Source organism: Pipra filicauda, unplaced genomic scaffold (genome assembly GCF_003945595.2).
Source record: "Pipra filicauda isolate LSUMZ 115617 unplaced genomic scaffold, ASM394559v2 scaffold89_size2521313_pilon, whole genome shotgun sequence".
Lineage (NCBI taxonomy): Eukaryota > Metazoa > Chordata > Aves > Passeriformes > Pipridae > Pipra > Pipra filicauda.
Genome location: NW_024105086.1, coordinates 605,206 through 631,599, shown reverse-complemented (window position 1 = coordinate 631,599; position 26,394 = coordinate 605,206). Strand labels below are relative to the sequence as shown.

Genomic DNA, 26,394 nt, shown 5'->3' with positions numbered 1-26,394 from the left:
ACCACCTGCTACAGCAACAAAAGTGACTTACAGCATAAACACAGTGCACTTGCAGCACTTTGATGCTCCCCGGCACATTCCTGTTAACTGCATGTGGAGAATGAAAAGGTCCTTGCCATGGATCCCATCCCTGGCACAGTAATTCTGACACAAGAGAGTCACCAATGTCACTGTTTACATCACTCATTTTTGCTCTGCCAAGAAAAGAAGACAGAGAGGGACCACAGTAAAAAGAAAAAGAAGAATCTCCCCAAAACAGTGATAGATTGTGTGTTAGGAACAGGTTACAAAGGTCCAGACACAAAAAACCCCCCCAAAGGAATAAAACATAATTCACAAGCAAAACTGTTCCTTACCAGCACTTCAGGATGGCTCAGGCTGCCAGTGCCACATCTTGGTCCTGTGTAACACCAGCCCTCCAGAAGCACGTGCTGGGGAGCCCCGAGTGCTGCAGGCTCTGGGCACCAACAAACTCCTGTTCCCTTGCAGTGCTCCGAGGTCACAGCTGAGCTCCCTCAGGACATTCAGGTGCCTGCTTTGCTTCTATGAAACTGGTTCCCACAGCAGCCCACAAGAGGTGTTTGCCTTGACTAGAGCTGTGTCTGTTCAATTAACTGTTCAGGAAAACCAGCTGAAAGTGGGGATTTTACCAGGAAATTGCTGTGTGAGGTTATGCAGAACCCACCAAATACTCAAATAGTCATCTCTGACACATCAGTGAAGTGCCTGGATTCATTCAGTACTTGATTCCATCCCAGACCACCACTGTTCCAAGGTGTTATTTCAATGCTGCCCAGTCCCCTGGAGCACAGCATCAACACAGTGTCAGAGTGGAAAGGCTTGTTCCAGACACAGAGCAGAGCACTGCCTGCCATCAGCTCCTTGTTTGCTGTCTTCTGTTCCCCTGTCTCCATGTGAGATTATTGCCTGGGCTCAGGGAACAAATGGAACTCTGGCTGCAGAACACATCAGTCCCAGGATGACACAGCCTGAACAATGGCAAATGCAAGCAGTGGTTGCTCTGCAGCTGGAGAGCAGGAATATGACACAGCACAAGTTCCAAAGCTGTTGCCTAAACAAATGTATTTCCAATATATTCCTGTAAACATGATATTCATATCTGTGTTCCATACACAAGAAAGACAACTTGTATGTTGTGCAGTCACAGAATAGAAGGAATTGCCTTTAAAATGTGTATAACAAGAAACATGTTACTGAGCCAAACATCACAATGAAAATTCTGAAATCATTATCCAGGGGGAAAGAACCCTTATTTTGAGACTTTTTAAACCTTAATAAGTGACTGAGAATGACAAAGTATTCAGAGACACTTCAGTGGGTATGGTGGGAACAGGACCTGTGTATGAACGAGGAGAGATGGAACAGAGCACACCACACGAGATCACACCTGCAAGGAAAACCAGAGAGTTTAACTCCAAAACTGCCTCTGTCAAACAGCACTGCTTGCACAATGTAGTGATTTATTCACAGCATTCTCGGGCTATTGTCATTCGGTTCCATGACTCACAACTTCCATTTTACAACCCAGGTTTCACAGCACTCAGACTGTTTCAGATTAGTACCAGCACATACTTCTTCTGGGGCAGAGGCAGCAGGTCAGGACAGCAGAAACCACACACACAACGTGGTCCTTTCCACAAGTGCAATTCCACTTCTTCACCCCCAGGAGGGTCAGGCACTGGAGCCTCCAGAGGTTTCACACCCTCCACCCTTGGAGGTTTTCTAGACCAGAGTGGCCAAAGCTCTGAGTGACTCGGTGTGACCCCAGAGCTGGCCACGTTCTGAGCTGATTACAGACCTCCCGAGGTCTCTTCCATCCTGAATCATTCCTGAATATACCTTGAAATGTAAGCACATATTCATCTACTGAGTGACTTCTCTTTCCCCACATAAAAAGCAACACTGAAAACAACAGACCTAAATTATTATATAACAAAAAAAGGGGCAAAACCAACCCCCAACTCTTCTATAAATACAACATAAATGATAAAGACTATAATCTTTATGATTTCTCTCAACCACTTAGACATCCCCTTCCTTTGTTCATCCAGAAAGCATATTTTGGAGGCTACTTAAGAGTAGTAACAGTATTACTGGTGTTTCATTTTTACTCAGAACAAATGTACATCATGAGAAAGTTTATCTAAGAGTGACAATTTTTCATACATAAAAGATCTCTTGGATTTCCATCCAAATAATTTTGGACAGTGTGTCAGATTCATACTGAATCCTCTGAGTGGCATATGTATCAGAAATATTTCTAAAACTGGAACAGTTTTCTTGTGTAGACTAGCCCACCAATGTCATGTCCCAGCCAATTTGCAATGGCACTTTCTCACATCAATTATAGTGGTGTTAGACTGATACAGGAATTAGCCAGGGGAGAATTCCCCAGCACTACCAGAAGTTTGATAACACTAAGGCTGAACTCTTTAAAAATTATTTACTATGTCATAAGCAACACTAACTCTGAAATCGACATTTAGACATAACAAAATGGGACAGTATCCAATAACAGAAAGTAGCTTTTATTTTCTAAATACAGGTGGAATTTGATCAGTGTGAACTGCCAGTACCAAATATCACTGAGCAACTGAACCAAATTAACATGTTTCACAAAGTTCTCATCATTAGAAATGCACAATATATTGACCAAAGCAATGAAAAGATTATAATTTTTAACTTTGCCAATGCTTCCACTAATTCAATTTCTACTGTGTTATTCCACCAAAATAAAATGTTTTCCAAGCTTGTCTACTTGAAAAACCAACCCTTCTTTAACCCAAATCTAATGTCATAATCAAAACAAAAGATTATTTTATGATTCCCTCTGGCTTCTACTTGCTGAAACAAAACCAATGAAACTGTTTTCCTGTTCAGTGATTGAAAATGCAGTATGTTGTATTTGAGCACCAGTAGGAAAAAGAAAACTTGCAGTTTGGGAAAAACAAAAGTAAATCACTCAAACAAAAAACTCCACCCCGATGGAGAACAAAGATTCCTCTCTGGAACAGAGGCCCCCGAGGAGGGTTCAGCTCACGTTTCAGAGATGAAGCTCCAATTCTCATTCTGGAAACTTGGACCAAATGGAGCAGTGTCAGGGACAGTGACCCAAGTCCAGAGCACCCTGCAAGTCTGCAAACTGAGTTCCCTTCAGAGCAGGAGCCCCCTGAGCACTGTGACCCCTCCCCAGGCCCTGCTGGGAGGGATCTGCCAGAGGCTCTGCCCTGAGCCCAGTCTGGGCACTGCTGGTTTGGGAACAGGCCACAACTGCTGGTCAAACTCAGCTGAATCCACAGTTTTATGACACATCAAAAGTTCATTTTCTTGTCCTTCCTCCTGAATGAATTCAGCATTAGCAGAACTGTTGGAGCTGCTGTTTTCAGTGGCCAAGTGCAAATCACATCAGACTGACAACAGAGTCAAACAACTGCCTTCCTGTTCCTACAGGTTTTGCACACTCATCATAAAAAAAGTCATTCCTTAATGTATGTACTCGAATTTGATAACAAAGGACAATTACAGTTACCCAAGAAATCTATTTCTCCTTGCTGAAACATCCTGATGAGTAAAAGAGCATTTGAAGCCATATATAGGAGTGCTTACTTTTTAAATTCTAAAAGCTAATGTTTCCAGACAGATGCTTGTCTTGGGCTTTAAAATTATGGGTAAATAGTTAATAAACTAATTTTTAAGATAAAAGGCTCAACATTTTGACACTATTTCCTTGGGGAAGAGCCATAACATAAAGGGGGTTTGGCCATTAGCTACATCTTCATGGTTTTCTCAACTGATGGCCTCCAGTCGGGAGGCCTGGAGACACCCCATCTATAACGCAGCTGTCTCCTTTGAGAACACACGCAGGGTCACTCTCGAGGAGAAAAGGCAATGCAGAAAGAACCGTGTCTTGCAGAATACACCACCTAAGGAGTCTTTCTGCTGTGCCTTTTGCAATCGGACGTGTCTGTCTCGTATTGGCCTCATAAGCCACCAGCGAGCCTGTAGCAAATGTGGATAGAGCCTTCCCAAACCTTCGTTCGCGAAGCCCAGCCATGATGACTTTTTGCTTCTTTATACCCAAAAGGCATCAGGAACAGACTATAATCTGATCAGTGGGTAAAATGTGAATCAACTATGTTTTGAATTCTCAAAAGAAAAACTAATTTATTTCCTTTAAAACAGTGAGACAGATGCTGGGGGGAAAAAGCATCTTAAAAAAGCATTTCCTATCTTAGGAAATAAAATGACTGTAGGAACATATTTGAATTCTCTTCACAGGTGTGTGATCACTACAAGATAATCATGGTTTACATTGTCTTCTGAAGCAAAAGACCTGAGGTCAAGTGATTCCAGCACCTGATCAATATTACCATTTCATAAGAGCTGGAGCATGTTGAAGAAATTATTTCATTTTGAGAAAGGTAACAGAGTGCTTAAGGAACACGATACCATGGAGAAGAAGGCATTGTGAGCTCTCAGTGCCACTTCCATCACTTACAGTGGTGTAAAAAAATATTTTTAAAAGAAGAACCAAACCATATGTGCACTGCAAGGAACATAATAAAAATAAACTACAGTCTCCCATCACACACTACACAGACCTAAGATATGTAACAATATCTCAGATGTCTCTTCAAACAGCACTTACAAATATTTCTTTTTCTTAAAGAAGTCACCAGTTACAAAGTATTCAAAAGGATACCAGACCTACAGAAAAACATTTGTTATAACACAGATCCTAAATAAAAAGTGAATTTACCTTGTAAGATCCATACCTTTTCAAAACAGGCCTGTAAAGTGCCAAACCATCAGCCTTCAACACGTCCACATAATTTCTTGGATATAAGATTATTAGAGTTTTTGTTACAAATATATTCTTTTTCTTTCGGAAGACATCTTTCTGCAGCATCAGAAACACCTTCCTGGACATGTCATTTTTCCTCAAACCTTAGCAAATGAATTTGGTTCTTTCTGAATATGGACTCTTTGAACTGGGCCCTTTTTGTTTCCAATAATCTCTTGATAAAAGGCAGGGTCATCCATAATAAGAACAAATGTACTCTAGTTCAGACTGGCTATAAAAGACAAAATGCATTAGAAGTTTTAAAACCATGTGTTTTGTTTCAGTATCTTTATGATTCCATATATTCTCCATATTCAACTGCAGAATGATAAAAAAGGAAAGAAAAGGCACTTCAGTCTATATTGCCTGAATGGTCCAGGGCTGGTAAGCAGAGCTTAGATATTCCTATATTGGATTCCCTTTTAAATTTAACTCCAGGTTGCTTCAAAGGCTGAGTGTGTTGCAGAGCTCCTGTGGAATTCTCTCCTCATTTGCAAACAGTGCATCACCTTGTTTGTGCTCTGAGAGCTCCCAGGACGTGCTGCTGCAGGGATGTACTGAGACAGAATGAAAATCAGCAAACACTTCCCTCTTGCCTGCCTGCAGGGTGATACATTCTGGATGGGACTTGATTTCCAGCCTGAAAGCCTGACCAAAGCCCCCAGCTGGGGCTGTGTGTGTGTTCCCAAAACCTTCCCAGCACTGGTTCACTTGTACACAACCCACCCTGGTCCTGTGCATTGATGGGCTGAATTTCCTTCCTCTCTTCAACTACCCAGCAGAGTCACCTACCACTGGGATTATTTCAGCTCTTACTGAATCATCCTATCTGCACACTGAAGAGGAGTCAAGGATTTCCTGTTCACTGCCACTGTGCATTATGCCACTGAAATGATACCTCTTCTCAACATACTTGAGATGAAATTACTGGGGACAAATAAAGAACAAAGGATCTGTCCCAAGAAGCCACACTGAAAGCTCACGTTGCCAAAATGGACAGTGTGGCTACAGAGCCAGAATTCACCACTGTTTGCTAAACAATCTAAGTCCCTTCCCACCCTCAGTGCTGAATTGTCACAGAACCCACATTAGGACATCCAAACACTGATGATGAACAAGACAGAAAAGGGGCAGTTGGATAACAGCAGCTCCTACTGACAGAGGAACATCCTTCCCACAAGGGCCATGATGCCAAACACACTCAGCTGAAGAGACACAGGATACAGCCCAGGTTTGATAAAAAAAAAAAAAGAAAAATTAAAAAAAAGAATGGCTTTTAAGATTCTAACCATCAGTAGCCCAAAAGTCACGTGTTTCCCTTCCCACTCCTGTGGCAGTGCCATGTTCCCATGGCATCTCCTTCGCTGAACACCCAGCCCTGGGATCAGCACAGTTTCTTGCCTGGCATCGAGCACATTTGCCAGGAAGCCTTGCCCAGTCAGCTCCTGGAGTTGTCCCATGTGTCCCTGTGCCTCAATTCCAGCTCTGATCCATGGCCAGAGCTGCCACCTGCAAAGCTCTCCAGGCTCCAGCCAAAGGCTGCTGTCAGTTCTTTGCAGCACCTTAAATGTACTTGTGAAGTCTCCCTGAGCACACAGAGATGACTCGTGTTCCTCCTGCTGATGAGCTCTCAGATGATCTGATTAGAAGGTGTTTGATACTGGGCTGCACTGCTGCTGGGAGCAAAGATACTCCTCCAGCTCTGCTCTTCCTGCTTTTTCCAGACAATCCCATTGAACAGGTTTTCCCTTGGTGTGCTTCTGTGGCCTTTTGTCACGAGATAGGAAAAAATGGGACAATTTCTGCTCCAGACACCTCAGGCTTTTACAGAACTGGAATGCCCTGAAAACATTTGTCATTCCAGAGCAAAGCAGTGCCCCCTGCCCATGTGTGCTGCTCTGAGTGCCCCTGCCCTGGGCAGCACATCCAAGGGGACACTCCCTGTCTGCCAAGGCTCCCAACAGCAGGGCTTTCATGCACCTTTTTAATGCCACATCTTTAATACTCTGTGGAAGATATTTCTGAGAATATGCTTCCAAGGAGAAACTCAATGTGTTCTTGTTTGTTCCACAGCAATAAAGAAATGGGGGGGAGGAAACACACTTGTCACAATGTAGGCAGATCCTGAATTTCACCTCATTATAACACAAATCCAGCCAGGTCAAACACATCAGGAAACAAGAGACGAAGGAACTGAAGTAGGTTTTTGTCTTTATGTGGCACCACATAACAGAAATGGTCAAAGGCCTAAATGTACCAGATGAATCTTGAATGATTGCATTCAAAAATATTCAGAAGAATCACAATCATCTCTGTTATGCTGCAGGATGTGCAACATGGTCTTTTTTGTTTATAAGAATATGAACTATTCTTCAAACTTCCTTGTACTTCTTTTTGCCTTTGAGCTCCCACTAGTCTTATAGCTGATTAGCTGAGACATTCCTTTCAACAGTTACAATTCCAGAGAGGCAGAAAACAGCAGAGAAATCAAATTATTCTACAGCATCATCAGAAACTCAGCACTGCAAACTGGTGGCAGAGGTGGGGAGCAGAAAGGAGAGGTATTTACTGAGGCAAGTCAGTATTTGACTGAAGAGGAAAACACTCTGTCTGCAAGCTGGGAAACCAAAAAATGAATACATTGGAAAATTGATTTCCCTCTGGTGTTATAAACCTACTGTTCAGTGTGTTGGGAAACAACAAAAGAAACAAAACAAATAGCTCAGATGACACCCCCGTGGAAATGATGGCCCACAGGTTTAGAAGCATCGTAACAAAACTGAACATTTAACAAGCCTCTGTCTTTAAAGGAGAGCAAAGCAAAAACTGACCTCAGACTGTAACTGGCCAGACATGAAAAAACAGGATTCCAGTTCTCAAAACTGACACTCTTTGAACTAACAGGGAATGGTCCTCTCTTACACTTTCAGCATCTAAGATCACTGAGACTACCCCGGACTGAAAGAGGGAAAACCCTGTCTCTTGTATCTTAAGAGATGACACCACCTTCTCTAGGTCATGTTTTGTATTTTATATCCAATCCTTTTCAACCAGAACATGTAATTCACAAATTAATCTAGAGTTATGATAAACTAAATTAACAAAAATTTAGTATTGGCCACAAATTCAGTGAACACAATGACAAGTGAAAACAAAAAGTAACCCAGGCGTGTAAGAAGGCACCAAACTCTGGCATCAGGGAGGGGAGGAGGGGAGGAAAGGAAGAAAGAAGGGGAAGGAAGCAGAGAAAGAATGGGAGGACATCAGAGACATGAACATGTATGAAAATGGGCTAAAAAGGTATCATGACTTCCCTCAAATGACTTGGCTAGACAATAACTCCTTTTTTTAAACAAAGCATATCTAACCCAGCTTCATCAAAACATTTGATATTGGACTACCTAAGAACAGACAATTAGTAAAGGTGTATAAAAGGTGTGTAGGGAATTGTACTGCACTGAAGGAATAGATCATGCTCAGTACAGAGAATGATTCCAAGCAAAGCTCTTCCTTCTTGGCATTAATACTCTTTAGTATTTTTGTGTTAATGAAATTTCTAATGAAACAAAATCTGCAGGCACTGTTAAGATGAAGGATAATCCAAACAAATAAACCAAGAACTGGATATCCCTGAGGACTGTGGTAATATTAAGAACATTGATTTATGTGAACAGTGTTAGGAAATGCCAAGTCATGTTTTTTTAGCATTATGCAAAAAAAAAAAAAAAATCTACCAAAAAGCTAGAACCCACTGCTGAAAAATGAGTTAGGAAGGGGAAGACCTTACTGTACTGTTCCAGGAAAGAGTATCCTGTGAAAGTCATGCAGCTGGGAAGAAAGGCAGAGGTGGCTCTGGGAGGAAGGGTGGGATTAATGCCATAGCGTAACAGAGATTTCCTCTGGGACACTATTTATGGTCCTGGTTATTCCTAATGAAGAACTAATGCTAGTTCTGCATTTCTCTTAACATACTCCTGTATGAGAAAGCTAAAACAGACTGGCATATTCACCTTCATGAAATGCAGCCCATGAGAAACTATCACTATTTTCATTAAACGTGTTATGAAGGTCCCAGCAGGGCTGGGGAAGACACTGAACAAAACAAAATTGTTTGCACAAGCAGTGGGTATTAATTTCATGCCTTCATAGCAATGGAAACACTTGGGGTAGAATTTAGGGAATATCTAACCATCACAAGAGAGCAGTGGTGAACCATCCAACAGGATCAGCAGGGTGAGGAACTGAGATACTGCAGGGATCCAGTCTGACCAGTTTAAAGGAGGGATTGTTACCCGAGTACCTGCACTGAATGACTCAGAAGTCCCTTCCAATCTTATTCACCCTGCCCACCTCCCCACCAGCATTTCTGTCTGAAGTGATTCCTGAGGAGCAGCCAGCCTGGTTTCCATCTGAACAGTGATGGGTATGAAGAGCAACCACTTCCTAAACAGCGTGGAAGTGTTTCAAAACCCAGGGCAAGTGTCACCTTTATCCCCAATCACTAATGGCCTTTGTCACTGCAGTGAGACAGCCAGCTGCATCCAGCACCCTGAGTTAAACCCAGCTGACCCCTGTGACCCTGCAACAGAGCCCAGAGACCCACAAGAGACCCCTGCTCAGAGCCCCCTGACTGCTGTGGGAAACCCAACCGCTCCCCTTTCTGTCACACAATGAGCACTGTGGCTTCACACCAAGCTGGAAAACAATTCTGAGAGCTCCATACCTTGTTGGTTAGGATTGCTTCTTGAAAGATAACTCATCTGGCTTCAAACTGATCTGGCTACTCCAAATCAGATGAAAGGAAAATTTCAACCTACAAGTCCCACATTCTAAGTCTGAACCAGAACAAGTGCTCTCATTGAAAAGCAGAGACAATTTCATTTTCAGTTTTGCATAAGGACTGACCCAGCAGATATTTCCTGGGAATATTTCCCAGGGTGGGTCCTGGAAGGGTGAGAGGCAGGGGATATCTAGTTTGTGAATCCCACAAAGATTCAGTCATCTCAGCAACGCAGGGAGATGGCAACACCTTGTTCACCATTTCAACAGTGCTGGAAAGAGAGAGAAAGGATGTCCTCTGACTCTCCATCCTCCTGCCTTACACACTTAACTGGAAAAGAGAAAAACTCCAGGTCCTTGCTACAACAACAATTAAAGGACACTGTCACAGCAAAAACATTCTCAATAAAAATCTCTGTAAACCTGAATACCATTATGCCAGTAGTTTCCTTGCACATTATAATCAGCCTAACAGACTGGTAATGTAGTAGTTGGCTGCAGGTATGAAATTCTGAATCAATTATCAATGGAAATTCTATAATGAACTACAAAGACCCCCTAAACAACTAAGATTTGATCTAATCTCAGAAGAGCAAAGTCCATGATCCCATTTGCTGTTGTGAATGTCACCACACACAAGGGCTGAGCTTTACTGACAGTCTCGCTTCCTTCACTTTATGGGTGTAAAGTATTTCACACAACAGTGCCACAAGGGTTTTAACTTACCTGGAAATTACAGTGAATTGCAATGAATGGAACCTGGACAAGAATGTAAAGCATGTTCTTAAATGCTCTCTGGAACAGGAGAAAGAAGTTCAGCTGTACCAAGTTCTTACCCACTGCAGCACAAATTATTATTATTTTGTACTTCAGTGCACACAGAAAACCCACGTAATAGTTCATAACACAGAATTTACTTTAAAAATACACATACTTGCCTACTGTATTTTAGAGTGTGACATTAATCTTCAGAGTGCTGATAATGATCTTAGAGTGTCAAGAAACACACTTGCAATACTGTCTTTATAAAAGGGATCATGAATTGGGTTTGCTCTGACAGATTTCCCTAAAGGATTTTTGGAGAAAAGAGAGGTTTTAATTCACAAATTTTATCTACACAGAAAGCTCAATAAAATGCCAGCCATTAAGTCAGTGTATATAAACAAATTGCCTTACATGTGTTCAAAGTTTAACTACAGCACAGTGGTTAGGCAAAAAAACACAAACCACCTATTTCAAGGACAGTTGTAACCTCCTGCCTTCATTTATAAATGGAAACAAGCTGCCACACAGTTCAGCAGTAAAGGAGGATAAAGAACTGATAATAATCCTTGTGCTCCTCACATGAACTCCAACAAGGCACTTGAATGAGACTTTTAAAGCTGTAAATTGTCCATCAAAACACAGAATAACTTCTGCTAATCCCGGTGCCACAAATTACTAATCCATCTGGAAAGCTATTTTTTTCTCATGTGTTTACAAGGATCTAAATGTCATCAGACAGGAAGACAACTGGGTTAGTAGCATGTTAAAAACCCCCAACAAAACCTCACAAACCCAACCCGACAGAAATAAAGCCTCGAAGCAGCGGCCCCCGACTAAGGAGGATTTGCAGAAGTACTTACAGCTCTCAATCTCCAGCGTGCAGTTCTGCTCATCCAGGGGGTATCTGCGCAGGTCCATCATGCAGGCAGCTGTCGTGGTGATTCTGGGGGGGAACACAAGGGCCTGTTAACGTGTCCTGCTCCAATCTGCCCTTGATCCCCCTCACTGACAGCACAAACTGTGTTTCTTCACAACTGACCTCATGCCTGGCTCTGCTGGAACACCCCACTGCTGCTCACCTGGAACCAGGGCTGTCCCAGTGGGGCCAGGCCAGGCTGGGCACAGAGCTGGCCCTGGCACGAGGCTCTGCTGTGAGCCCAGCACAGCCTGGCCAGAGCAGGACAGACAGGAGAGCACTGCACAGCCCAATTTACAGGCTGGCTCTGAGCTGAAGGCTGACCAAATGAATTAGCTCCAACCAGAAATTCCCAAATGAGGAGGGCACACACCCCCAAAATGGGACCCAAGCTGGAGTGGATGAAGTGTCCATAGCAAACACCCCAAGAAGTGACAGGACCAGCAGCTGTGTCTTTGTCAGGTCTACATGACTTTGTGAGGTGGACATGAGAGACTGAGGGACTCAGCTGCCTTCTCAAAATCCTGTCCCCCCATATGAGGGTTACTGGTCTTTCATAGTAAGTATTTAGAATATTCAATAACTGATTAAAAAACTTCTTGTACATTCTTTGTTCTCACAAAACAACTTCAGAGAACTCTTTCATTTGATAGACGTCATACTTTCTCCTTAAATACCTAAGAAATGTTCATTAGAGGCAGAAAACTACAGCTGCCTGCTAAAATTGACTCCAAATTTACTTCAGCAATTGTTTTTGTGAGGCACTTAAAAATCTTCATTAGTACCCTTACTGTCCTATCCAACAATGCTTTACTGTCATCTCCAGGAAAAAAAAAATCCCTGTATATTCCTTCAAATAAAAGAGAACAAAAGTAGGGCAAGTTATTCCTACAAACACTGTCCTGCCTCTTGTCAATCTGGACAAGATCTCTTAATGTTACATTTTGACCATTCCCAGGTACTGGGCTCTCCAAGAGAAGGGAACCTTTTGGCACTGAGCTCTTTCTTCATTCAGTGTAGGGACACTCACAGAACTGCTTTGGAAAATACAATGTTTTCAACTGGTGTGGGTCACCACACATGCTTCAAAAGAAAGCTTCCTGGGCTGGACAAAAGCAAGGGAAAAAGAACTTTGGCTCCACTCAAGTGAAAGCCTCCCAGCTTTTACCAAAACCAGCCTGCAGAGGAATACATGTTTGTTGACAGCAAATGGAGCAAACAGCAGCATATATTGTATGTAAAGACAACCTCTGGCAGTTCATACTTGGTTCCTTATTTTTAAATTTAGAGGAAAATCTAAGGAATTGCCCAGTTCCAGTATCAGTGTAAGACTGATTATTTTTGGGAAAACTTCAAGAAAGGCGCAGGGAGACCAGAAAAAAATTACAGCTCATGTTTTTTGTTTGATTATGGGGGTTTGGGGGGAAGTTTGTTATTTTGTTTTCCTCACTATTTCTATATCTATGTGTATATTACAGTCAGGAATTTCAGAAGAATTTCAGTAGTTCACAGAGGAAAAGGCAGGAGCCCAGATTTACACCCGACATTTAAACACACACAAGAATCGTGGTCAGTACAAACCTGGTTCACTGCTAACTCTTCTAACAGCTGTCTCTGCACTAAACATTTCCCACCAACCAGAGTGTACCAGATGTGGGGCTTCCCCCCAGAGCCAAGGCCCTGTCCTGGCCACCCCCAGCACAGTGTCTGTGTGACTGATGGGAGCAGAGCACCCCCAACTCTCACACACCTGCTGAAGCGTTCGGGGGCAGCAAATGCCACAAACGGGGCTGACGGCTGCAGGCAGGGAGGATAAAACCTCTGCAGGGAACATGATCAAACCATTAAAAGAGACAGTGCCTCACCTCACCAGAAAGCAGAGAAAAAAGGGGCATGGTAATGGAAATGGTTGGTAAAGCAGAGTTTGAATCAAGCCAAAATGATATATTTAATTCAACTTGCTTGTTCATTCTTATCCATAATACAAATCCATTGAAATAAAATGTCTGTCATTTCCTCTCCTTGTACATCTCTCATATTTTTACCCGGACTTCTCACAGTTATGGTAAAGTAGAAGAAGTTCTCTTTCATCTTTATAGTTACTTAAACAACAAAACTACCTTTTGATAATTCGTGGTGGTTTGCAATTCATGGTGAATAAATAAATCAAATTACTAAAGCAAGAGCATGCAAGAATTGCCACCTCAGAACACTTTTAAAGGCAGGACACCTGACCCAAACCTTTTCAGAGAGAGTTCATTACAGCACTTGGGAGTGCTGGAAACAGGCCTAAAGCCTCTTCCCCAGAGCAGAGATACTTCAATTTTCATAAAAGGACTGAAAATACTTGTTATACAGCCTGGACTAGTGTAAAAAAAATAATGTTGTACTTTGCATAATGTAACCTTGAGAAGAAACACTGAAAAAGTGAAAGCTTTTAAAAAACAACGCTGTGAGTGGAGGCACTGCAGGCACTGGGGATGAACAGAACAGCACCCAGAGAGCCCCTGGATGGAACAAACACCCAGCACTGCCTCACACTCATCTCCATCTGCTGTTAGAGGAAGAGATAGTTATGATATTTCTGATATTTATGATTCCAGTGAAAACGAGTCTTCATCTTCCTCTTCCGTGCTCTGTATTTTGAATGGAGACTGACTACAAAGCACAAAAAAAGCAAACCCTGAAGCACCACTAAACTGACTAAATGAAGGATTATGGAGACCTAAAGAAAACTTCATGTGCCCAAACAAGCAAAGAAACCTGCACCACAACTGACTCGCAAGGAAAGTTTGCTGTCAGTAATTCAAAATAATTCATATAAACTATTATTTCTGAGAAAGTTGAAAATCTGCTCATCTCCAAACCTTTGGGGAGGTTCTACAATTCAAATAAGAACTGGAAATTGGCACTGCTCCTTTCACAGGCCCAATGTGAAGGCCATAAAGAACTTTTTTTAAACACTTCCAAACTTAAGAGTGATGCAGAAATTAATACCCATATTATAATACCATCCCAGAAGTGTTAGTAGTTCTTATTTTTTAGTGCTATGGAGGGACAGTTTTTCAAAATCCTACACATTTTGATTTTCTGACAAGTTCAAGTGGGATTTGAAATTCAAAATAGCAACTTAAACAGTTCTGACATCACTAGTGAAGAAAAAACAGCACTGGAGGACAGGAGAGCAATGCCAATGACATGTGGAGATGGACCGGATCCAACTCCCTCTTGGAGCTGCAGAGGCTCTGCAGCTGTGGAGAATAAGCAGAACAGAAACTTCTCTGTGCCCTGGAAGGCAGCAGCCCTGCCCTGTAATTCCAGGATTACAGACACTGCAGAAATGCTGAGCAAGAAGGTGACAACTTCAGAGGGCTCTTCTGAGGGAGTGGGACTGTGAGAACCTTCCAACACCCCTTTTGCTCCAGCCCTGACAGATCAGGGGCCTGTGGAGGCAGAGACTGAGCTGAAGCCCAGGAAAATAAAGAGACTGATTCTTTCTTTCTTTAAATATTTGCAGGTACATCCTGCTGAAAGCAGCCTGAGGTTCTGCCTCAGCTTTGGGTACCTGAGGGCAGAGACTCCCCACGAGCAACACCAGGAGCAACCCAAAGAGCTCCCAAGATAACCACAGACTGGATCTCCTTATCAAGGCTTTATAAGAATCCTCTGCTCACACTGACTGGGAGTCAGAACTCTCTGCATTATTCACTGAAATCATGTACTGCAGCTCAACCCACTGTTCACCTCTGCTTCTTGGAAAAAGTCCTTCTGCAGACAGCTGGAAACCATCTGTGACAGCAGCAGAACCAGCTGCAAATACAGGGAAATTCTGGGAACAAAACTTCAGTGTGATAAGTCTCTCTCCTGGGCAATACTGCATTTAGACACATGTCAAGGTTGTTAGACATACTAACAAATCTATTTTTAAATTAAAATAGATGTCTTGCTAATTAGAGAGTTCCTAGAATTTTTCCTCCTCCTGCTTATTCACAGAAAAGCTTCCCTTGTGTGATCATAGTTTGAGAGTTAGTTATAACAAATGATAAAAAATAGTGACATTTCTACAAGTTCAACATCAAGTCTAAACATTCAGTTATTGTCTACTATAATCTTTCAACTGTAAACAGCATAGAGAGTTTCTCAAAGTAGCTTTACAGGAAAAGAAGAACAGTTTTACTGAGGCTGATGTCTCCATTTGAGATGAAATGATATGCACATGCTACCCAGAATCTGTAACATGCTCTCTCCTACCACCACTTCCCAACATTTCTGGAGTATTCCAACCCAAGTGCCAGGAGCTCATTTTCCTGACTCCATCAGGAGCTCGTTCTCTAATGACAGGCAGATATCTCCCCTTGTCTCTGCTGTGCAATCCTTGACCAGCCAGGTGCTCTCTGCAAGCACTCAGTGCATTTGTTAAAGCCAGAAGGTACAGCCAGAGCACAAGGGAAGGATGTGAAGGATGTGATGCTAAAGCATTTGCCAGCTGTAACACAAGACAGGAAAAGCCAGTAGCTGCTAAACCCCAGCGAGTCCCTCCAGGAACTGCAGCCTCAGTGACTGCTGTTGGTACTGCTGGTAAAAGCAGCACAGCAGATTTTTAAGAGGAAACTAAAACCCACATGCCTCTGATCTTCCTGGGGAAGAAGCTCTGCATTTCCCTGCTGCTGGACAGCCTGTTTTGCCATGTGCATCCCTGCAGGGAAGAGTCATGGAAAAATGGAGAATTTGGCTATTATTTCATGGGAAAAGAATTCTGACTCAAAAGAACCACAATTTTCTGCACATTTCCATGCAATGTGCCCAATTTCCTGCTGTACTGCCATATAAGCACCTTTCTTTAAGTGAGATAGCATTTCCTACTATCCTGTCCCTGTGTCTAAAACTCAGTCATAACATCATGTTCATAATTTAAACCCCTGCAAAAAGCACACATCACTCTGCAGTAAAATCTTCTGCTACAATAAACTTTGCTTTAGACTGAATTTATTCAAAACCTTTCTCTGAAGTAATATGTTCTCCTCTGGAAAATAACACCCACATAACATGGCAGAAGAGCTCAGAGGAGCACTTCACAATTTTAATATTTTATCGCTGCGAAATGTATCCTTGTCTTTCAGCATTCACTTCACTTCTCCCTTTCTATAGAAATAAATAAAAGGCAGAACGCTAAAACACTGCAGGACTTACAGAAAATAAAACCATATGAGCATGATGAGTAGTATGAAACAAGCATCCTTGGTATGAAGACCTAGTACATCTCCACTTACACAGAGTTTACAGTCCTTTTGCTTTATTAACCATCACTGGAAACGCAAAAGTTTTATTTTCAAATATTTTGCAAAACACATTTCTTATTCTAGTTGTGAAAACTGCATGTCTACTCTACTCAGATAATATCAGCATTGAAATAAAACGTGAATTATTTCCCCTTCTTTCTCTTAAAATTTTATAATGTTACCGCCCAGATCATGTTGCATAAAATAAATCATATATAGAAAACATCTTTAATTCAGTTGTTCTGATATTACATCACATTAAATACAGACTCTCTCTAACTATCAAAGAGGGCTAGAACTTTCTAAGGAGACACATACATTTGGTGGCTTTTTAATCAATTCTCAGTGCCAAAAATAACCAGTGCTGAGTTCTAATGAGCACCTGGACTGTAAACATACCCAACATGAACAGTTTTTATTCCAGGATCATAAAGATACAATGCTTAATTAATTAACTGAAAAGCCAGGGGAAAAAAAATGAATCTCTTCTCCAAAGAATACACAGTGCTTCAGTGCACAGACCGTGCAGGTGGTACTGCCTCTGAAAACACAGAAACCCAGAAGTGCAAATCATCCCAGGTAAAACAGGATGAACTTTTACAGCCTTAACAGAGCGACAGCTCCAGCAGCCCCCAGCCCACCCCTGGCTCTGCAGAACAGGCTCCTTTGCCCCCAGGGCTGTCTGATGTTCCGTCAGGTCTCAGAGGGCAGTGACCCCCCAGTGACCCCCCAAACCCTGCAGTGCTCGACCCCAGCACGGCCGGACACTGTTCCTGGGGAGCCCCTTCCAGGGGGGTCAGTGCTGACCCAGCCTGAGCTCCTGCACCTCCCTCAGTCCCTGGGGAGCCCCTTCCAGGGGGGTCAGTGCTGACCCAGCCTGAGCTCCTGCACCTCCCTCAGTCCCTGGGGAGCCCCTTCCAGGGGGGTCAGTGCTGACCCAGCCTGAGCTCCTGCACCTCCCTCAGTCCGGGAGGAGCCCCAGCTCTGCAGGATGAGCTCCCACAGAGACTGCAGTCACTGCTCCAGGATGTGCTTCACCTGCACTTTCTGTGCATTTGATTTCTGCCAAGTCCTGCCCTCTCAGAAAATGCCCCCCGGAACGTCACCAGTGACCTGCCTATTCCGGGAAATGGAGTGCAAAGTATTTTCACTGCTCTGGAGAAAGGAAGTTCTACTTGAGTTAAAAATTAATGGGGAAGTCAAAACAATCTTCAGTAAAAAAGGCACATTCAGTTTTATGATTGCAGCTTATTTAGTAATTCTTACAGAAGTAGTAAGATTAGAGCCCAAAGCTCCCTTTCCTCTCTGGCTTTTGTGAGTCAGACAGCTCATTTCCCAGAGGAAAATGTCAATAGAAATAATAAATTTAAGTGGATTCTTCGTAAGCAGAATCACTCTCAGATCCAAAAAGGTGGAAAAAGTCAGTAAAAGACCCTCTAGCACAGACCTGAAATTATTACATTTCTTTCAAGAACCTTTACAGCAAAGCAGTAACCCATAAAATTCTAATCCTTGCAAAACTCTGGGACAAAAGTAAAATGAACTCTCCCTGTCCTAAAGCAAGAGTCACACTTTAAAAGCAATCAAATGGGGAGACAGCATGAAGGCAACCTGTGCAAAGCACAGTACAATAACAGACACAGGTTATTACTTAATAATTCAATTCTTATTCGACACTTATCTGCACAGCCTGGCATGCAAGGAGAGTTGGGTTGCCCCTGTGGAGGATTTCAATTAGACCACTTACTCTCTATGCCTTTTTTCCCCGTTAGACCATCTACTAAAAACCTTTGTAATTCTAGCAAAAGAAAAAAAAAGCTCACAAACATGTAACCACTTTTCTCTTCACTCTCTCTAACAGAACTTCACCAGGCTGGGAACGAAGTATTTACTCAGCTTCTCTTAATTTCTTCTTCTACTTTCTGTCCATAGACAACCTGACCTTCCTCAAAATGCCTCAGTAATGGTTTCAGCAGATGTCAAAGTGGGTGGTACAAACACCCCGGGGGTTTCCTCACCATGAAGGAGGATGAGTGAGGGGAGCATCCTCCTCCAGGAGATGAGCAGCTCCATCCCCATGTGCTGACACTGGTGCCCTGGAGCTCCTGCCTTTGGCTGTGCCCAGTGCCCATCTCTGACCCTTCCAGAGGGCACTGCACTGGGCACCTCACCAGGAGCAAATCTGGGACGAACCGAGAGTAGGGTTTGTTCTGTTTTTCCTCGTGTCAAAGAGGATGCTCTCCCTTTCCCTATTCCCTGAATAGGTCTAAAACCAAACTGTCCTTCACCAGATATTCAGACTGAGAAAACAGGCTGAGCAATCCCCCAAAATAAGAGCCCCAGATTTCCTGTGTCACGTGGAGGCAAATCCTGAGCTCCCCCACAGCAGCACAGCTCCCTCTGCCCTGGAATGTGCTCTTTAGGGCCTCACAGTGCTCTGGCAAAATGCTGCTTCTGACCTCTGGTACCTCCTTCATTCTCTACCTGAGAGATGAGTCACTGTAAAACAACTGTAGAAAATAATTTTATTTTTTAAAAATGTCCATTAAGAGCTGGAAGCACAGGCAGTCCCTGAGCACTTCAGAAAGAATGATGTAGCTCAAATCTCTGCTGTCCCCACCCTCCTCTTCCCTCCTGCATCCTCTGGGCTCAATACTGAGCCACAAGCAAAAAAGAGAAAGTGCCCCCTTTGGTACTGCGGCTGAACAAGCTGATTAAATCTGCTGTGATCAGTCCCTACAATAACCCAAATATCCGTGTCACTGACTATTGTCAGAGGATCAATATCTCTTGCTTTGCAAATAAATATTTCAGCTTCACTCCGATATTTCGGGCACAGCAAGAGACGTATCCAAATGTGTAATTTTGCCCTACTGACATCCTTTCAAATATCACTGTAATACCAACTGTCAATAAGGAGAGAATACAAACAACTACCACAGATGATCCTAGAGATCCAAAGCATCTGGAGTTCATATACCTCACAAATACGTTCACACGCTCATATTTACATAACAACATAAATGATATTTGTTCCTTAATCATCTGTCCTCGAAACAAGCTGGTTCTGACTTGGAGGGCTTAGCCCTGCAGCTCTGTTTTCCTTTGTTTTTTGAGGCCAAATCCCATTCTCAATCCTGGCCAGACAGGCCAGTGAGAATTGGGTTTCAGTGACTGAGAAGTATTACATATCACCTAGGCTGTTAGCTTTGATTTTACACAAATCTTTATTATTGATCATTCCTCAACTGTACTTCACTGCTGCATCACCCAAGTCAATTTTTAGATTTAACAGAGAACAAACTCTGCCCACAATATTATTGTCATGATACCCCAATGAATACTTAGCACTGATCTATACAGTTTCATTCCTAAAAATCTAATTTTTTACCAATGTTTTTCTCTAATTTCTTTATATTATTTGATCTATTAATTCCTGTAACCAATACAATGAATAATAAAACTGTTAACAACAAATCTAACATCTCAAGTGGTTTTAGGTTTTAGTTTTTATTGCAAAAAGTTACCATTATGTGACTACAAAAAAGTAATAAATGCGATTAGACATCAAATCCTACACTGAGTAAATAAGATGATTTCTGATCATACTCCCTCTTTTCTTTCCCCTGACAAGTAGTTCTACTGACATGATACCTGAGCCAGTAGAATTCCTTTTTATTTTCACAATGAAAAAATAAATTACTTGGAACTGCCTCCCATCACATGCCAGGTGTCACACCTGGCCCCAGTGCTCTTCTCATTTTGTTGGGCTTATACCTCCCATTTCTTATCTGATCTATTTAGACACCAAATAGACTTATTGCTTTAATATATTATTAAAGCAGCAGCAATATTATTTTGAAAATGGGAAGCCATGTTCTCCTTGAACGTTTCCAAATCAGATCATTTCAGATCAACCAGAACATTTCAGATCACTTCGACTTTAGCTAAGAGTTCACTGGATGAGTGAGAGAAGCACAACAATGAGTCAAACCTAATGACTAAAATTACCAGGCATCCAAGTGAACTCCAGCTTTCTTCTTGAAATCCATTTCCAAAGGGAAATCTCTTTCTGTGCTCAAGTTCAGATGTTCAGTTACAACCTTTCTCTTCCTCATCTTCATTTCAGAATGTTCATAACTTTGTTCCAAACAGAAACAGGAAAACCACCCCAAAGATTTCTGGCATACCAGCTGCACCATACTGGCAAGAGGCACTGAAGGCTTGATCAGAGCTGTAACCCTCTGAACGGTGGAAATCTAAACAGAAAAGCTGCACAGGGGCTGCTTTGGGATATCCAGTCAGTCCTTTCCTGTTCATGAAATAAAACCTTTGAAACTTCTCAGTTAACTGGATCTCAGCGGCCAGAACTCTAATGCATACACTGAATTAAAAAAAAAAGAGGAATCTCATCCTAATTACCATATTTTGCTGCAAAATATGCTTTTTAATAAATAGAATCTGTATTCCCTTAAGCCAAGTTTCAGTAACCTTACCCAGGTCCCTTCTCCATTCCAGTGCCAGTACAATCCATGGCTTTGTGCAGTCAGCTGTTTGCATGGGGGATCAATAAAGCCATTAGATTGGGAAGATACTGGATCTGACCTGCCAAAGAGCCTGAGCTGACTCTCTACACAACACCATTAGCAAACAGTGTACGACCTGAGTATCAGAGAGAACCCGAGTTCAACTGATTCTAATCAGAGTTTAATCAGGTCTCTGCTTTCCAGACTGATGCAGACAGGGGGTATCACTCCTGGCATTCTGTAACACTTCACACTGCACTGCAAGTTCAATCAATACATAAGCTACACAGGAAGGATTTCTTTGTACTGTGTATTTTTACAATTTAATTTAGAAAATGTGTCCCCCACTGCTTTCCATGTTACATTGGCTTTCCATGAACCTTCTCCAAGGAACAAGAGTAGTTCACATTTGAGGCAGGTGAAGAGTCAGCTGAAAGCTGTCAATCCTACCCAACACAGCAAATGTACATCTGATGAGAAGTTAAATGCTTCTCTCAGATATGTCAGACCTGTCCTGGACCCATTCCCTCAATTCAGGGAATTTTTAATGTGATCATTTTGCTGTAAAAAGTGCGTATTTTTCCTTTCTTTTTTTCCAACCAATCTCTAAAATTACTCCTATGCTTTACCTAAAAGTCTTTCATACATTAGCAATCAGACAACACATGCTGAAACTCACTAAATCAAATGCAGGGCACTGGAAGCATTTCCCTGATTAAATGCACAGGAGCTCTGAGGTGACTGCAAACAAACCCTGGCACGAACCCGCCGGTGGGAGCAGCACTGGCACAGCAGCACTGGCACAGCAGCACTGGCACAGCAGCACTGGCACAGAGCAGCTCCAGGCACAGCAGGGCTTTGGGGCTCTGCATCCTCTCCTGCACATCCCCATCCACCCTGAGCCAGGCATGGAGCAATGGCCATCCAGCCAGAGCCCTTCACCAAAGCCCTGGAATGGCAGCACGGTGGGCACATCCACCCAGAGGGGGGAGAGCTGAGCACAGTGCCCATGAACCAGCTGGCACAACACACTGAATGTGTTCAGTGTACAGGGAAAACAACCCCACAGTAACATCACCCTCGCTCCCTCCCTGAGCCCCAGCACTTGTGGGAAATATGCTGGAAGAGCTTCTTAAAGATCACTCCTGGAGAGAAAAGCCTGAGCAGGGCTGGGCACTGCAGGTGAGCACTGCCTGCACCGTGAGGTCAGGAGGAGAGGACACTGTCACGAGACAGCCACACTGCCATGGGCAAGCAGGGTTCCCAAGAGAGAAATATGGAACAATTAATGAAAATGATCTCTGTCATGTCTTGAATGGGTAAGATAATTCTGAGTGAGCCAGTCCAGCATTCTTATCTCACAATATGTGTTCTCAAGTATCTGGTTAAATGCTGCGTAAGGAGAAATATCCATCTGTTTGGGGTTTTTTTGTTTGTTTGGGTGTTTTAATTGTCACAACATTTCAGTATTTCAGATAAAAACTTACTTTCAGATATTTCAAGCACTGACCAGAATTCATCACTACCGTCATGTGTTACATATGTTGATTTAACCTAAAGCTAGAGCCAGTGCCTCTGCAAAATCTCTCTTATAGGTGGCAAATCTCATTTCTAACCGTAGACCAGAAATTTAGCAAACAATGTCAGCAGTTTAATAACCCTCTTGTTAAGGTTAAATGTTTTTCCCCAATGCCCCTCCAAGCTGACAAATGAGAAGACAAATCATATGAGTGTCAGCACTGCACCACAGAAGCCATTCTTTGGAGTTAAGTGGAGTCTGCTTTTACTGTGACCCACATCTCCCAGAGACACAACCATGAGATAACAACCAGATCACTCAAAATGGCTGTACTTGCCAGCATTTTCAACAGTCAGAATCTCAAATTTTGGATACTGAAAGCATGCAAGGAGGATTGTGGTGCAGCAGATCTGCCTCAGCTTTCCATTTCCTCAGTCACCTTCTAATCAACTGATTCAAACAGAACTTCAAAAAGGTATTAATAACTTCTCTCTTCTTGGAATAGCAGAGACACTCCTAAATTCAGAATACCAGCACCTTACTCAGAGGGCAAACTCCACATCCTGCAAAGCCTTTGTATTTTCAGTGTTAGGTAACGAGAACCACGTTCTGGGGCAGGCCAACTCTGGACGGAGGAAATCCAAGTTCCCTTCAGGTCCTTTCCACATCTTTTTAGGTCACTTCTCCATTCACACTTCTCCCTGTTTATATCTCATGGACCTTGACATGTGCCAGAACAGCCCTCAAAGTCTCTCTCTCAGCATCACTTCTCTGGAACCCAAAGGCTCATTACCCTCTCGCCCCCTCCCCTTGCAAGCAGCTTCAAATCGAGAGATTTTCATCCCTGTATGGCCAGAAACCACATATATATCATTGATAAGGAGACACCAGGGGCAGAACTCATTGACAGGAAAAGAACCATCCTCTCAGTTTGCAAAAATAACAATGAACTTCCTTTGACTGTACCTGCAACACAGGTTCTTTCCTAAACAAGCAAAAGCTCAATAGACCAAACCAAATTGCCCCAGTATTTGCAACAAATGATCAGAAACCCAGCAGTGATACTTAAAAGTAAATAAGCCCTTAAATTATGAGTAAAATACAAAAACTCTGTGACTTCCCTAAAGAACAAACCCCAAAAATGTTTGAACACAGAATTATCGATATTATTATGTGAAAGAAGCAGTAATAGAACATCTGGGGAGTAGGTTGGCCATGATAGACAAAATAACAGAAGAAACGAAATTTTAAGAATTTGTCTCTATTAGTTGTGCCTAAATTATCCCTCTGTTTCTTGCAGGCCATAAAAATGGAGAAATGTATGAGTAGGAAAGAAAGGCAAAACAGCAAAGAAAGCAGTAGAAGTATTTACTTTCCACATGTCACATACAAATTACACTCGGGCTCTAGTGATTGGAAAGAATGGTTTCAGTGAACCCTCAGCACCTGTGAATGGTTTCAGTGAACCCTCAGCACCTGTGAATCTTGGCTGAAGTTCTGGTCAGGTCACAGACTGAACACTGTGAATCTTCTGAAGGCATAAAGGAGGACTCACAGTTCCACACACAAACCAGGCCCTGCAGGTTCCACGTGCTGTCAGCAGGAATGAACACTCAGTGCTCCTGGCTGGGATTTCCCTGAAGGTTTCAGGCAAAGCTTGGCACAGGTGTGTTTAAAAGCAGAAAGTGCCTGTCCAAGCTCTGCCTCAGCAACGAGATGCAATCATAGTGTTGGATCTAAAAGGCAGGTGATGAATCACAAATCTCCATAACTCAGGAGATGGCAAGACACCCTCTCTGCATGGTGTAAATGTCACGAGAGAAGGAGATGGAAAGCCAACTATCACACAGCTCAGCCACTGCCATCTGCACCATTAATATATGCTCTAAGCAACAAGGGAGTAGGAGGAAAAGCATCATCACTTATGACTGTGTAGTCATTAGCCAAGATCCTAATCTTCATCAGACAAACCAAGTAAAATTCCCCAGTTCCTGAAGCTGTCACAGTGGCTCCAAAACAATGCTCTAAAAATGGGCCCACTGGGTTGGGATGAGAACCCTGCATTGGAAGGAGCAGTTAGGAAGCAGGGGGAGGGTATTTTCATTACTACTTAATATTGAAACTAATACAGACTTATGCTCCAGTAGGGAAGGGGAATGTTTTTGCTACCATTGACCCTGTGTGCCAACACTGAGAGGGACTTGTTTACCCAAGTGGAAACTCTCCCACGTTCCTGGGTATAGAATGTCCTCACTAAAGCTTTTTTAGTAGATAAATCCTCTGATGCAGAGCTGAAACCCTGTTCTCTTAACTGATATCCCACTTTCAGAATGGAAGACAATAGATTATTTGTCACACTAGGCCAGAACTATCAGGCTCTTTTAAAAAGCACTCAGAACATTTTATTTTCCAGGGCTGGTAGGAGCTGTTGAACAACAAATAACTGCAAGGAATAAAATTTTTCACTTGCTCATCCCTGTCAAAACTAATGAACATGAACAAACCCTCACAACCAATTCCATTTCTCTCAACCAAAATGGAATTCTAAAAGTCTCAAAGTATAAGAATACTTTATTTCTAGAAATACCCTTTGGACTGTGCCATGGGCACAATACTAAATTTGCCACATTCCCACATCCAGGATTACAGGAGTGGTATTCAGAGCTATTCCCAGCAAACCCTCTGGGATTATCAGCTTGGCCACAAGTAACATACCTAACATAAGACAAAACCCAATACACAGATCCAAACAACAGCCTTTTTTGCTACCTATTGCAGTGACAAACAACTTTAAAAAAAAAGTTATCTATGTGAAAAACCTGCTTTATCAATGTTTTCTTTCTTTCATAAGATTCAGTCATAATTATCTTGCCTATCTGAAGCTATACAGCTCAGGTACTGCATCTATTAGTCATGTATTTCCTAACTGCCTATTCTATTGATCTAATATCCATAATAAGGTTCTGTAATATCTATAATGAATAGTAGAGGTAACACTTAATATTTACCTTCATTCTTGACATTAAACAATATTACTCTCCGTGCCCTTTTACTTGTCCTCAGTTCTGTGGGGCAGAGTCCCCACTGCTCACAATGTCAGTGCTTTGTTCAATCTTACCACTACTTCCAGAACCAGGACACAGCCTATTTTCCCAGCAATCCTATAAATCACAGATATAGATTGTATTGAAATAAAATGGAAAGATTAACCTTAAAGAAAATTAAAGGAGGTGAAGCAGACAAGCTGTGACCAGATAAGACAGCTGGAATAGGAGGCAATCCTTCAATACATGAAAAATACCTGCAGTACTCATGGGAAAAAAAATTAACACAGAAAAAAAACCCCAAAACAAAATAAAACAACAAAAAAGAAAAAGCCATCAGAACACCAACCGTACCAGCACAGGACTGGACTCTGAGACATCCTCACACATCACACTTCAGATGGTTTTGGAAATAACGTGAAGTGTTCAGTATAAGAAAAGAAAGGGTGCCATGAGGTAAGTTTGAGTCTGTACCAAAGCAGGAGCAGAAAAGAGATGGAAGGAGGCCTGACTGAGATGGGAACTGCAGGTGCTGCTGATTCACTGCAGTGGGACCCCACCTGCAGCATCAGGGGGTTCCTGCAGAACCACCTGGGCAGGGGAAAGGGTTCCTCCCAATCCTTGGGTACAAAGACCTTCATACTCTCAAACAACTGGATTTTCATCTCAACTGGAACTTGCCTCCTCAGATTTTTCAGTTGT

At 42.5% G+C, this 26,394-nt stretch overlaps 1 protein-coding gene across 4 annotated transcripts in view; it reads right to left on the bottom strand.

The window, feature by feature from the left end:
• The window catches only part of GABRB2 (gamma-aminobutyric acid type A receptor subunit beta2), a 125,888-nt gene that overhangs the window by 48,697 nt on the left and 50,797 nt on the right, over positions 1-26,394 (bottom strand). For all 4 annotated transcript variants that reach the window (XM_027711588.2, XM_027711622.2, XM_027711603.2 and 1 more), the window contains one exon: positions 11,269-11,351. In XM_027711588.2, coding sequence (XP_027567389.1) covers positions 11,269-11,351 — 83 coding nt within the window. The remainder of the gene's footprint in view (positions 1-11,268; positions 11,352-26,394) is intronic.